General features: G+C 46.1%; 1 protein-coding gene across 1 annotated transcript in view; it reads right to left on the reverse strand.

The window, feature by feature from the left end:
* LOC144762902 (trypsin-like) overlaps window positions 1-12100 on the reverse strand; it is a 37837-nt gene extending 25737 nt beyond the window's left edge. Inside the window, exons 1-2 of the mRNA XM_078648199.1 lie at window positions 11962-12100; window positions 5644-5812 (exon numbers count right to left, since the gene is read on the reverse strand). Coding sequence (XP_078504325.1) covers window positions 5644-5812; window positions 11962-12061 — 269 coding nt within the window. The 5' untranslated portion in view covers window positions 12062-12100. The remainder of the gene's footprint in view (window positions 1-5643; window positions 5813-11961) is intronic.
* Between the last annotated feature and the right edge of the window lie 3416 nt (window positions 12101-15516).

Genomic DNA, 15516 nt, shown 5'->3' on the forward strand with positions numbered 1-15516 from the left:
CTGATACTTGATAATGTAAAACTGCCAGCAAGGGAATTTATTCTGTTAGAATCTATCACAGATAATAGACATATGAACTGTTGACATCTATTGGTCTATTCCAACCTAATTGGTATTGTTGTTTCATGGCCATGCCCCCTTTGAGACCCCCCACCTTTTCCATCCCATATAAAGCACTGCTCTAGAGGGCTCGTGAGTGGAGTCAGAAGGTGTCCCCCGCACCAGAACGACCAGATCGGGAGGCCACTCCTTCTCCTTCCTTGCGGCCAAAGCATGGAACGCCCTTCCGCTCCACTTCAGACAGACAACATCGCTCCCCATCTTCGCAAGAAACCTCAAAACCTGATGGAATGGAACCTACACCCTCCACCCCCCCCCCCCCCCCACACACAGCGCCTTGAGACCCTTACAGGTGAAGAGTCTTGTTTCAACAAATCCCTGATTTATTGATTGATTGATTGGAGTCCCAAAGCAGGATACTGTAAATGGTTGTCTTATGGCCTATGAATAGAAACAGGTTGGCTGTGAGCGGACGGGTGTGTGGGTCTGTATATATTGGAGCAACAGAGGGGAAAAAATAAAGCCTGCAATCAACTTTACAGATCTACAGTCGAATAAATGTCCAACAGAATAGGGTTAAGAGGTCTCAAGTCTACAAATCTTCTTCGGATGTAGAGCTTCTACCTGAGGAAGATGTGCTTGAATAAACTCTGTCCCTCATCACTTAGCATGACAATGGCATGGTTTTGGAAGAGGAAACTTATCTGCAGCCTAAGAAAGGCCCATGCTCACATCAAATTGTAATCATGGAAGGCAATTGATGATACATCTTAGAGGCGAGATAAGCATTCCATGTCACACAAACTAAATGAAGATTTGTATTTTATAATGGCAGAACAACACATCAAAACATTGTAGGGAAACGAATCCTACATAGGGCAGAACGTGTTAAGGGTTTCAATAGGACTCACGTATACTAAATCATGATTTCATCCCATGCCCGTAGACTCAGGCAGCATTTGGGTCATTGACCATAAATTCTACCTATTTTTAGATTGAGGGTTTCTTTATTGTAGTAGATGCTTTTGTGTGAGCGAAAAATGGTATCCCACTGATGTGCATGTGTCAAAGTATGAAATGGGCTCACAGGCTATTGCAAAATGCATCTAGGTCACCATATCTAGTGCTTAATTTGAGCCGTGGATTTCGGAACTCACTCTGGTGCTTAGGGCCAGATGTACAAAAATTTGGAATACCAATTTCCTAATTGTGATTCTCTCTGAATGGCAATTAGGAAATCGGTATTTCTAATTTCATTAGCGACTCCTACTGAGACGCAAGTAGACCTACCTCATACATATTAATGAAGTAAGTCGCAATTTGAAAACCATTAAAGGGATGGTGAATTGCTGAGGTCAGGCACCACCATGTCCTTGATAGCTTTTTAATAAAGCAATGCTTTTTTTTGTACAAGCAGCCTGTTTTCCTTAAAGGAAAACATGATGCATTTAAAAAGAAAAAAATTAAAACGTAAAGTGTCATTTTTTAACAGTAGACTGTGATCTGTGGGATATATTATTATTTACATACTCAAAGGGCGTCCCCTTTGCAAATGGGTTAGCATCAGTTTCAAACTTGTGGTAAAGTATTACTGTTTTGTGACCGGAATTCGGTTGCAAAACAAGATTACATACCATACCGATTTGGTATTTGGAAGGGATGCCCTAAACAAGACCCATCCAAATACAGATTCACAAATGCAAACTGCAAAATGTTACTCAGTAACAAGTTACCGAATTGCATTTTGTACATCATAAAAATAAATTTTTATCTGGTCGCAAACGGCCTGATTAGACTGGAAAAATCCTTCTTTGTTCTTCTGTCTGGCCCTTTAATTCTCAACAGTACCACTAAGGCCAGTTGACCACATGGTGGCAGTATCTGTCTAATTTTGAGATGATCACAATACAGTGTTTAATAATCCATACACAAAGGGCTTTAAGTGGGATGAAAACACTATGGGGGCTCTCAAAGTGGCGTGGCCACAGTAATTATGGGCGTGGCTTGAAAACACCAGCTAAAAATCTGTGCTTAGCATAGTGTGCCGCCCGCCTCGTATTTTGCTATTAATGCCTTTGCATCCAGATATATGATACAAGTGACATCATCTGAAACAAAAAGCCCTATTCAGCCTGCATGCTATAAATCTCAGACTACGTAACTCACGGGGCCATACCTCATATTGGCTCACCAAGCGGCTAGATTAAGCCAGTGCTGTGTTACAGGTCCGGACACGCCTTAAGATATACAAAAAGAATTGTGTACAGGATACAGCACATAAAGAAAATATGTGTGAGAGCAAGGAAAGTACCTCACGGACGTGACACCCGAGGGGGTTCCCGGTCTACAAATGACCGGTCTACCCACTTCTTATCATCGGTTACTTTCCTTGCTGGGAGGATGAAAAAAGTGCAAGAAGAATGTGCACAAAACAGAATAGAGAGACAGAGAGGGAGTGTACAAATACACTGCCTGGTAGGACAGAGAAAAGTGTTCAAGAAAAGGTTAACAAGTACCTACACCCAACACCGACAAACATAAAATATAAAATGGTGAGGTTTGGCTGGCTGAATCAATTTTATTCTGGTGCTGCCAAGCTTCACCTTCTAAAAAATGGTTAAATTGATACCATTCATTGTTATGACTGGACCGGCATGTTTCATTGCCTTGTCATTGGCAATTTCGTCAGGGCAAATGGTTGGGTCTCTATTCTTAATCCTCCATTTTTCATATGGGATCCTGTACACACACACACATTTAAAAACAGAGCACAGCAGTAGTCAGATGGTGAGTCAATAAAGGCCTGTGCACACATCACACTAAGTGACATCATACCTACAACAAGTTAGTACTATTGGCTTTGTCAATAGTTTTTATTTGCTTAAGATAAATAAGCAGCAAGTATGGCTTGTATAGAATATTGAAAAAGCTTCCACTTAAAGCCGTGGTGACACCACAACAATGTTGCTGCACTTGAATTTCAAAAAGCGAAGGAAATCTTTAAAGGATTTCCCTTCACCTACAATGCTCACCTGGCATGACATCATGCGTGTTAGAAGTGAGCAGTGTGAGCCCACGCACATCGATGTGGCCTGCTGTCACTTCGGCAAAAACAGAGCCCGATAGGGGCACGTTTCGAGGCCTCCTTTAAAAAACTGCTGGTGCTCAGACCCGGTGAGACCCGTCCCACTTAAAGCCCTGCATATACATTGAAAACTAATAATACTTGCCGCCAATGCCATTCTTATTGCTTTGGGTGGGCTGGAATAGTCTGAATTGTCAGACTTGTGCAGTGGTGTGGTGTGCAACTGTTAGTAGTTGTGTTGGTACTGTCATTGTCAGTGCTGGTAGTAGTGAAGGGTTGTGCAAGCTGCAAGCACTGCTTGTGCGCACCTACTGAATAATGTTATTGCTGATCCCTGCAGTGCCACGGTCTATTACAACATATTGAGGGAACTTTCAATAGGTTTGTTTCGTTTGTACTGCTCAGGAGGTGCGTAGGAGAAATACCACTCTGTGAGCTGCACACAACGAGAGCTGTGGTCACGCAACCTCGTATGCATCTCATGACTGTGGTCTGTTCTCCTGAATCAAGTTCAGAGAAAGTGGCACATGTAGGTTGTAGATCAATTAAAAACCTTATAGGCTGATACGACATGTATGATGCTATTACATTTTTTAAATTTACGAAAGTCACATCGTATTCTAGTAAAACAACGTTATTTATACCCTCTTATTTTCTCCGGATGGGAATTTTTTTCCCATAATGCTGCAAAAAGGAGTGTTTGGGGCACTCCCCTCCCCAATATCTGCACCCCCAAGCAGCTCCTTGTGAGCATCACTAGAGAGAGGCTGTGTTGGGAGCAAAGAGTACTATTTTTAGAGTTTTATGTAGCGCGAACTAGACCTGAGAAATCAGGTATCAGAACGCTTCACATGAGCACCAGGGGGCATATTATCAAGGGGGGCGATAGGCACTTTTCGCCGGTTTAGCGGCCGTTTTCGACCGCTAAGCGGCGAAAATTCTATCGCCCTATTATCAAGCTGTCGCTAACAGCAGTTAGCGACAGCTTGAAGGCGATAGCGAGCGGTTTGGGGCCCGCTTTGCATGTCAGCGATATTTATTGCTAATGACATGCAAAGTAGGCGTACCCAACTCGTTAGCGACTGAAAGCAGTCTACAACGTCGCTATCGCCTATTCACAAGGCTGGCGTAGCGATGGAAATATTCCCGCTATCGCCAAAAACTAACGCCTGCTCTGCCCAGTTCTTAGCCATGTTATCCAATGGGAGGTGGATAACATGGCTAAGAGCATTTCGTTGCTAATGCGAGAATATCGCTATATTCTCAGCGATATTCTCGCATTACGCCGCTATCGCTGGATATTTTAGCGCTATGGAGAAAAACGTTGCTAATAGCATGTTTGCTCCGCTAAAATATCCAGAGATAGGCAGCGATAAAAAAAAGTCGCTAAGCGCATTTAGCGATAAATTTCGCTAGTTGTTGGTAATATGCCCCCAGTTTCGTTACAGATGGACACATTCATTTTCGTTAGGCACGGGGAGTTTAAGTGATTTGCCCAGAATCAAGTGATTTGCCCAGAATCACAGGATGTTGAGCGTTGTTGCCAAGACTCAAACACGGTTCTCCAGCTTCGAGGTCGACCGCTCTAGCTGTAAGGCTACATCCTCTCTCGTTTGATTGGGAAGAATATGTGGGCTGCCACAAACAAGTTATTGGTCTCCACACAGATGTAAACATTTTATTCATTTATCAAGCTTCCCGAGGTGGAACTTTCAGGGCTACATGCATGACATTGCATTGCTATTAGAGTGTCGTAGATAACTAGATATTTAATAGTGGTTTTCTCTGGCAGCAGCACAGATGGGAGGAGGGCAGTCATTAACCTAAATGATTTTTTTCGTCTGGTTGAACGTGCATTCAGAAGCCAGACCTATTGGCCTTGCCAATGCTCAGTTAGTAACAAGTTTAGAAGTGCAGTTAATGAGGTCAAACTGTAGCAAGTTTTGAAATCTTTCCCACAAGGGAACGTACTACAGAAATATCCCAATGGTGCAAAGGGCCAGTTTTGCACGCCCTGTGCTTTTCTGTATTACAGAGGGGTGCACAAGAGTCTGTACTCATTTTGTAGCACCAATACCGTGCACAGAAATGCTAAGCATGAACACCTGAAGAGATACTCCTTCATCTGAGGGAGTAAACATCTTTGCCCTTGAGCCCGGGCCGTATTACAGACAAAAACGCAAGAGTGGTAGATTTCCAAGAAGCACACCAACAGCACAAACAAGAAGTGTGCACAATCGGTGTGCTCCGCACAGGTACCGTTTGGTAGAGAGTACAGGGGCCCAACATTCACCTTGTTCTTATCATGAATTGACATTCCTTTAAATAGTATGTTTTTCTGCATTTATGCACCGTTAGACATTCTTTTGTCTTGATTATAATATCAACAGAAATGTTTCAGAGGTAAATGAGTAAGGGCATTATTCCCTTTTTCTGATCAGGTACTCAACTGTACATTTCAACAACTGATCAATTGAATGGATGAAAAATATACTCACGGCTGATAGCAATGTGCAGCTGATACAACCCAGTACTGATTGATCAGAGACCCTCCGCACCAGCGACCTCCATTGCACGTGAAGTAGACCTGCCAGGGAGCGCTGTTTCGGGGACAGTTGTAGCCATTGACTACATCATTGATATCTTCAACCTTGCTTGGGTAGGCAGCTGCAAGAGAGGATTCAGGAGAAACTTGAAGAGGTGCAGGTCAGATGTTCTCACAGTTATGGAATCAGATACCTAGTACATACAGTAGTGACCAATAGGATAGTCACCTATCCTAGGCAAAGTAGTGGTAATACGTTAATAATAGGTTGCCCTTAACAACAAACTTTTGTAAAGAGTTATCTACACTTGGGGCTATGTATTTCTGACTTCTTATATTCATATTCATAGGTAACTTTATCATCTTTTGTGGGAATGTAGGAATATTATCTGAAGTCTTTTTTTTGATGCTGCAATATTTTAACTGTGCTTTGTTTTAAAATTACTTGCGCTGCTGGTCATCGCGCTTAGAGCTGCTAGAGCTCGTTTATATCGCGCTGCTTACCTGGTGTCGGCTCCGTAGGCCGGGGAATCTGGTTAGGCTTACTTACACCTTAACTCGGTTACACCCGCATTTGGCGGGATATAGATAGAGTACCGGGTCCGACCGCCATCTTGGGTGGGGGTGAAGCGTGGGAGCACTTCAGGCGCCATCTTGAGGAGGTCAAGGGACGCAGGAGGCGGACTTCCGCTCGGTCCAATATATAAAAGAATGGGGACTCAAGCGCGCAGCGGGTACGCGCAGCGGGCGCGACGTAGGCGCGCCAGAGGTGCGCCAGAGGTAAGCCCGTTTGCGCCCGTTCGCGCAACGGGCGCGCATAGGGCCGCTACCTCTGGCCACTTGTACTCCCCCCGCTTAGTTTACTCTCGGGCTGCTTTGTTGGACCTGAGACCGAGCCTGGCATCCTCGATCCAGATTGCCACTGTCTCATCTTTGCCTCGCTCCTTGTCATGCGGTCTGCTTAATGTTCGGTCGCTTTGTAAGCACCATACTGAGATCGCTTTCCTCATTGAGTCCTCAGGGCTGGAGGTTCTGTTTTTAACTGAAACCTGGACTCGGGAGGACTGCCTGGTTGAATTGGGTTTGGCCTGCCCCCCAGGCTTTAAAATCATTCACACTCCTCGACCGAAGAATAGAGGGGGTGGAATAGGGGTTATTTATAGGGAAACGTTGGGGTTCCTCCAATTTAAAATCAGGGAGGTCTCGGGTTTTGAGCTAATGGGGTTCTCTATAAAAGACCCTGAGAGAACACTGCTTACAGGCGTGCTGTGCTATCGCCCACCGGGCCCTGTTCCCTCCCTATCAGATTTTATTGACCTGATTTACGACCTGTCCAATACCCACTCTAAGCTGCTGGTCCTTGGGGATTTTAATTTATGGCAGGGTGGCCCGCTGGACGGTGCACTTACGACACTCTGCCAAGCCCTTGAAGATATTCAGCTGCAGCAACTGGTTCGTTCAGCGACCCATAGGGGGGTCACGTCCTGGACCTGGTCTTTGCTAATGCACAACTAGCAGTGGTCAATGACATTTTATGTCAATACTGGACCGACCACTCACTGGTTGCTTTCTCTCTCCAGATAGGAGCTCATCTTTCGGGGGAGGGTGGTGCCGGACTGGCAAAAATGGGTAGACCTTGGTCTCGGCTACTACACTCATCCTCGTCACTCTCTCTACTATCAGAGAATTTCCGTCTGAGTGACTCGGTGGAGGAAGGTTATCTTACCCTGTGCCGATCCATAACTAACACGCTAGACAAGGTCGCGCCCCAGCGTAAGTCTCGGGGTAGACTGAACCGGGCGTGCCCATGGTATACGGAGGAATTGCGCCAATTGAAGTCAACCTGTAAACGCGCTGAACGGCCTGGAGGAAGCACTATTCGAGTCCAGCAAGGGCCTCGTTCAGGCTGGCACTGCAGGGCTATAAGGGACAGATAAAGCTGGCTAAAGCGGCCTTCCTGGAATCCACTCTGAACCAGGCGTCCAACAAATCCCAGGCACTATTTAAAATCGTCAGGGACCTATCTCATCCGGTGTGCGTGGCCAACACGGTTGTTGCGTCACAGGCCCTGTGTGACTCCCTGGCTGGTGCCTTTGAGGAAAAGACCGCTAAGATTCTGGATGGCCTAAAGAATCCTTTGCCTCCTGCTCTCGGTCTGGGAGCTCCGGTTAGCCCGTCCAGTCGACCCCGGCCGGACGATTTTGGTCCCGGTCTGGGAGCTCCGGGCGGGTCATCCAGTCGACCTCAGCCGAGTGATTGGTCTATTAGCTTGGGCAACCTCGGCTTGGGAGCTCCGGCTAGCCCGTCCAGTCGACCCCGGCCGGACGATTTTGGTCCCGGTCTGGGAGCTCCGGGCGGGTCATCCAGTCGACCTCAGCCGAGTGATTGGTCTATTAGTTTGGGCAACCTCGGCTCGGGAGCTCCGGTTAGCCCGTCCAGTCGACCCCGGCCGGCTGTTCTTATTGCTGGTCCGGGAGCTCCGGAAGAGCCACCCAGTCGACCCCAGCCGAGTGACTCAGTCCTTAGTTGGGTAGCTCCGGATAATTTTTCCAGTCGACCCCAACTAAGATCCTTCCCTAGCCCTTCCTTTGAGGAATTTTGTAGTGTGGCACATCTGGTGACATCAGGCTCTCCGCTCGACCCACTGCCCCCTAAATTTTGGAAGGCATTCCAGGCGGAACTCTTTCAGCCTCTATATTCCATCTGCCTCCAATCCTTGGATACGGCTACTGTCCCGGAGTGCTGGAAGTTAGCAGTAGTGTCCCCTCTGCTCAAAAAACCAACGCTGGATCCCGCCTGTCTGTCCAACTACAGACCAATTTCCTTGCTCCCTTTTCCTATTAAGATCTTGGAAAAGTGGGTGACCCGCTCTCTCTCGGGCTTCCTGGAGGAAATTGGATGGTTCGATGAGTCACAGTTTGGCTTCCGTCCTGGGCACGGGACGTAATCCGCACTGGTGACCGTATTGGACAGCCTTCGTTCGCGAGTCGACAGTGGTCGGGCAGCCTTTTTAGTGCTGCTCGACATGTCGGCCGCGTTCGACACGGTGTGCCATCGGACCCTTATCGGGAGGCTTGAGGAGTGCGGGGTCACAGAGGGAGCAAGAGATTGGCTGGTATCATATCTCAGTAATCGGCAGCAGGTGGTTTCGCTACCGCCATTCCAATCAGAACCACGGAATGTTGGGCAGGGGGTCCCACAGGGCTCGGCCATCAGCCCTATACTTTTTAACCTGTACCTCCGCCCTCTGGTCCAGCTAATAAAATCTTTTGGTGTCTCGGCTTTCAACTACGCCGATGACACCCAGCTGGTTTTCTCTCTGGAAGCAAATAATGCGGTCTCACTGGAGACCTTTCATCAGTGCATGGCAGCCACAGCGGACTGGCTGCGGGCTAACTCCCTCCAATTTAACAGCACTAAGACGGAGGTACTTCACTGCTTCACGGACTGGATTCCGCAAGTACTTCCAGAAAATTTTTGGCCGTGACCTTCTCCGAGCCAGTGGTGGCGGCAGAGTCAGCTCGCAATTTGGGGGTGATTTTCGGCCCAAACCTACAGCCTGATTTGCACGTCAACAAGACCATCTCGACGTGCATGATGCTGTTGCGTATGCTGCGCAAAGTTCTACCCCTTCTCCCCGCTCAGGCCAGGCCAGAAGTGGTTCGTGGGACGATACTAAGTCGCTTAGACTACTGTAATGGGCTACTTCTGGAGGCTCCAAAAAATCTGTTGGGGAAGCTACAACGGGTGCAGAACATGGCCGCCAAGCTGGCCCTTTCTCGCCTTAATCTTAGCTCGTCTACTCTAGCTTTGAGAGACCTTCATTGGCTTCCGGTGCACCTGCGTGTACTGTATAAGGCGGCGTGTCTGGTGTTCAAGGCGGTAAACCGACAGGGTCCAGTGTTATTACAGAATATGTTTGCCTGGTATTCCGCCTCGCGGCCTCTTCGCTCCTCGTCGGCACAATTGTTGGTGGTCCCAAGGTTTCAGAGAGTCAGGATGGGCGGCCGCTCGTTTAGTGTCGCAGCGGCCAAACTTTGGAACTCCCTGCCACTCTCCTTGAGAAGCCAGAGGGATTACCTTCCGTTCAGGAAAGCGTTAAAAACGCATCTTTTTCCAAAAATGTTTTAGCTATGAAAAGTGTGACCGTCCGAAGTTCAAGCGCCAGGACGCCCTTTGGGTGACAGGATCGCACTCTACAAGAATACAAATAAATAAATAAATAAATAAATAAGTCAACAAAGACAACACATGAGCTTACACATTTGAGAAAAACTGAAGTTTCAGGAGTCGCCATAATGTTACCTCTTTTTGTTGCGAATTTTCTTTAGAAAAAATGCAATCTGGTTTCACATTTCCATGATAGAAATAAGAATCTGGGGAGGCACAGGAATCAATGGTTTGACAGAGCCCCCAAGGGCGGACTAGTACAGCCATAGTGTACACAGCTCACGAATAGCGCAAAAGGGAACAGATATAAGACTACATAAACTACCTGAATATCACTCCAGAACCCTGAGGATTAAAATAACTTTTCAGCACCTAAGAGAGCAATGCAATGATTCCTGTTCCTAGAACCAAAATGTATTGTTTGTTAATGGAAATGGCTCCCATTGTAAGTTATGTTATGTGTATTTGTAGAGCGCGCAATTCACAGAGTAAGGTATCCTAGCACAGTTTGGGTCAAGCCGTGGCCTGGCCCAGGTGAAGAGCCACCCCTTCAGCTTCTTGCGGTACTCAAGAATTGAGGAGGCATCCCTGATGTGCAGGGGCAGCTCGTTCCAGGCTTTAGGATTGAAGTAGGAAAAAGCACTACCAGACGTTCTGGTTTTGAGTATGTGTGAGCATATGATGCGTGCAAGCAGGAGTTCGGCTGAGCGGAGGTTTCTGTGTTCTGTGTGGTTGTTCAGGTAGGCAGAGCCTATATTGTGTAAGGCTTTGAGGAGAGTTCCTTAGTGGATGAGGAGCCAGTAGAATTATTTGAGGTGCGGGGTGATGTGCGAGCATGGAAGATGGATGAAGGTGAGCCTGGCTACTGAGTTCTATATGGTCTGGAGTCACCTGGCCAGTTGTGTGTTCATTCCAGTGTAGAGGGTGTTTCTGTTTTCTGGTTTCCGGTGTAGAGAGCTTGAGTGATGGTTCTGCAGGTGTTGGTGGGGGCACATTCGAAGACCTGCCTTAGCATCCTTAGTGTATGGAAGCAGGAGGTGGAGACTGCATTTACTTTGCCAGTCATGGTGAGTTATGGATGTCTAGGCTGAGGTTCTTGGCCTGGGTTGTCTGTAGGGGGGGCGGGTCATAGATCTGCAGGCCGCCAGGTTGAGTCCCAGAGTGAGGTGTTTCTGCTGAAGATCCCGACTTCTGTCTTGTCAGTGTTTAGATTGAGACAGTTGTTTTTCATCCATCCGACAACTTCGGTTATGTAGGTGGTGAAATTAGGGTGAAATTGGGTCGGTGTTCACTGCTTTGTTGTAGATGAAGTATTATGAGCTGGGTGTCATCAGCATAGGATAGACATTGATTCCGTTGGTGAGGATGGGGTTGGCAAGAAGTGTAAAGATCTGGCTCTTCGACTAACCGTGCGGAGCCTAGCACCTACACACTTGCTCATGCGCCTCTTGCGTGCATCCACTGCACGTCTGTGCTGTGGCTAATACAGGTGTGAGAGGAGGAAAGCCGGGGCAGGGGGTGGGGCTGGGTGCAGGAAAATTGGAGCACCGGAGAACAGGAGAGCAGAGAGTGTGGCAAAAGACGGGAAGAGGTAAGGAACACGGGGACAAAAGAGGCCCAGAAAGCAGAGAAGGAGTGCGGAGCAAAGGAAAAAAGCCAAAATGCACAAAACAGTAGAAAAAGAGCAAAATAGGCACAAGGAAGAAGTGGCACAACAACAAAATTAAGCTCAGAGAAACAGAGGCAAAATAGCAAAGTGATCACAGAGCAACAGTAGCAAAAGAGCGAAATGCGAACCGAAAACAGGGGCAATGGCTCAGAAAGACAGTGGAAAAAAAGAGAACATGTTCACAATAGGGACAGAGGCAAAACAACGAGGTCAACACAAAAGAGCAAGCAGAAAAGACTAATCAGCAAAACAGAAGCAAACTAGGCAAACTGAGAAGAGAGAGTGGAGCGACAGTCAGAGGGTGCGAGAGAGAGTGTGAAAGAGAGAGAGAGAGAGAGAGGGAGAGGAAAGAAACAGTAGGAGAAGGAGCCTGGGTGCATAGGATCGCACCGGAGCGGGGTCCGCGAGGGCTGGGATTGGTCATCAGTTTACCTGCATGCCACACCGCCAGTACCAACAGGAGAAGGAGCTTCATCTTTGTGCTGTGTTTGCCTTCGGAGCGTTCCACTGGTCGCAATGAGTTGGAGAGCATTTATACACCCCTGGCTATCAGTTCCCTTACGTTAATGATAACATGAGCTTTATATTGGCAACAATCAAAGCCATAGGGGATGATAAAACAAGCATATGCTGATGCGATAGCTTTGTTTTCTGGACATGTTCCACTGTGTATTGAAATAAAACCAGCGCGCTGTGACCGTTTTAGTGGATACATTTCTTACTATAATCGCACTATCAACTTAGAATTTACACAAGACACTATCAATTTAGAATTTACATAAGACGGGCCTAGTGCCAGGTCTAAGTCACCTTCTAGTTCCATATATTGATTGAGTCGATGGGGAATGGAATTAATTTCTTAGAAATTTGTTTTTTTTAACAGAACACAACGTGAATATCCGGAGGACATAGTCAAAGTCAAATACTTGGCGGAGCTATGTCAGATTACACCTAGACAAACAGGGCAGCCCTACTTCAAGGTCGGAGCAGTCATTGATTTTGTTCTTATATTTCTTTTAAGCAGTGCAATGTTGTATATCTTTATGAGTAAAATTACAATTTACGAACTAATAAGGACAACAGTTAATTAATGCCAAATATTCACTTTTCCAGAATTTTAGCAAACAATGTATAGAGGAGTTAACATTTTTCACCTTGGGAAGAGGCCATCTGTATTAGCACATGGAGACTCGTACTATACACTAAGACCCCTCACTGGTAATTGCTTTGCTCTGATTCGTTCTTCCTCTTGCTTAGAGCTTGTTCAGTGCTCTCCTGCCAGCCCGCTACCATGGAAAGCTCCAAATCACCAGTCTTCATCTTGGGCAACAATTTGAACCTGCAAGCTCGCATCATGCTCCAGGAGGAAAGGTTGTGGATCTCAAGGAGATGGAGTTGATGCTCTGCCCCTTGAGCCAATGAGTTGATTTTAAACTGGTGATCCAAGATTTGAGACTGGATAATATATAGTTTGCTGCCATTTTCTGTACTCTACTCCCGGGGCACTGTAATATTACGGAAGATGGCATACTATTCTGCAATACAGATAACGCCGGAGCACGTAAAGTGCACATAAAGTGCAGGCGCTATCTAGCATGGAGGTGTGGCCTCATACCAATAAGGGAAACATTTGCCTCTGTGCCCGTGCCCTATTTTGGATGTGGACCAAGAAGAAAAGAGGCCGTTAGGAGTTGCAGTGACTGTGCTCCACAAAAAGGTGGCAAACTGTCAGTGTGCCCCCTGAGTGCGACCCTTGTAAGGGGCAAGGATCCAATGGAACCTCAGACATCCACCTGCAGTCGGGTGCAGTCACAAACTGCACCTGCCTGCAGGGGGATCTCTGCTCCTCTTTAAAGTACAAGCGGGTGAAGAGAAAGACAGAGTGGCTGATTCAAACATGACTGTCTTAGGGCAGCGCATAACTTGTAAAAGAGGGCATTGTCCGGATTTTCACTCAGCGCACCTGTTGCCTGTGCTCTCAATGGTAGACCACTGGCAGGAATTGCCATATTACACACAGCCCTTTTCAAAGACCCTCTACAATCACTGCCAAGAGAATATTTAATCATATATTTCCAGTTCTCATCACACTGAATGGACTCCCTGTTGAAGCAAGATGTGTTTATTCCCTAGGATATATTATCCATCAAGGACTTTGTTATATCCTGATTGTTTTATTGTATGTTTCCCAGCCTAGCTGTTTCCCTGCTGCTCAGCCAGAGGGAGAGTTGGTATTGGAATGTTGGTGTGCCTGTGAAGCATGGAATGCTTGGGTGCCTGTGTGGATGAGTGGTGACAGTTGGAAGATGGGCTGAGCAGCAGGCAGGCTGCTCCTGGTGGGGCTGGTGTTACAGGATCACCTGGCTTATGGACTGATGTATATAATTACCTGTCTGCAACATGGAGTCACTACATTTTTTTCCAAAACTCATATCAGCTACCTGTGTTGAGGCACAACATATTTTGGCGACAAGGATGGGACTTGGACTTAAGCGTGCCACAACATTTAAAGAAGCTGTCTACGTTTTGGACATTACGAACCCAAAGGAACATAAAGTAACTAAGAGGAAAGCTTAAAGAATGGAGTTCCAGGCAAGCCAGCCCCTCCAGTGTCCTTGCCTATGCACAGCCCCAGCCTGGATATGCTCCTATTGACTTTTAAAAATAACTTTGTTTACAAGTGGGTTAGTGGCGTGAATCTCACTACTTCCACATGTGTGTGATCCAGACACATCGTTCTGCAGAGGTTTAAAAAGAGTCTCCTTAAAACATGATAACATTGGCTTATACCCAATTGGCATATTTAATTTACTTATAAACCCCTGGTAAAGTGGCGCTACCTTGGCCCAGAGACTGTAAATTAAACTCTACTAACGGGCCTTCAGCATTGATTGTGCTACCCACTTAAGTATTAAGAGTTGCCGTCTGGAGGCATCTACAAACAAACACCTTTATTAAAAGCTCATTCGACAAAGACACATTAGGAAAAAGCATTCAAAAAAATAGAGAAAAAAAAGGAAGGGTCAATAATTTCATGTTAGGGGTTGAGGACTTACTTGTTTGGCAAATGCGCAACCAGCCTCGCAGTACACTACTTCTAATTTCCAAGGTATATCTCCATCAAACGTGTAGACATGAATATTACTGTTCAAAAAGAGAATTAAAATGTTTTGAACCAGTGATAATAGCAAATGCTGTAAAGCTAAACTGCATTCTTGGAAACTTACACTTTCCGAAGTAAGGTGGCAGTCGAAGTCAAGAGGAATTAAGCACTCGATAACGGCAGCCGCCTCACTGTTTAAGTTCCAGGTTCTCTGAATGTATTCATTTTTCTAAATGGAACAAAGACGTGTGAAACATTTCTCGCTATAGTGGCGGTTTAAAAGCAATATTTCAGTTTCCAACTTACTTGCAAATGATGGAGCAAGGTGGAAAAACTAAATTTTGTATACCCCTCGTGAAGTTACTTTCTCATAACAGTAAACTGAATTAAGGGTGTGATTTTGAGAATTAACCAACGTAGAATAGACTGCACACACACAAGTACACGTGGGAAACTAAATTGCTTATGTTGCAACCATAATCAACTGAGTGGTCTTGTTACGTCCAAACACTAATGCATTTGCTATAAATTAACCAAAAGCGGCATGAATGTGCTTTCTGTTTATGTATTTGTGGCAAAAAACATGAAGACAGGTGAGTATAACGCGCATATATTTAGCTTTATTTGCTAGGTAATAACTAACAGGGATACCTTAGTAAGGGGGGAGGTAAACAGAAGGGTTATAATTCAGCAATTAACATTAAATTGTGTTTGTTTCTATAATAGTTCCCGTTCTGGCCTGTGAGGCCTAGAGCAAGAGGGACGTTTCTATAACTCCGATATAGAGATGCAGTACGCATGTGCGTGATAGAAAAAAGATGCAAGTCGAGTATGAGCTGCTTGTGCCAGAGCGGAATGGTTCAAGGACAGTGTGCCCTTAAAGG

Source organism: Lissotriton helveticus, chromosome 6 (genome assembly GCF_964261635.1).
Source record: "Lissotriton helveticus chromosome 6, aLisHel1.1, whole genome shotgun sequence".
In the NCBI taxonomy this organism is placed as follows: Eukaryota; Metazoa; Chordata; class Amphibia; order Caudata; family Salamandridae; genus Lissotriton; species Lissotriton helveticus.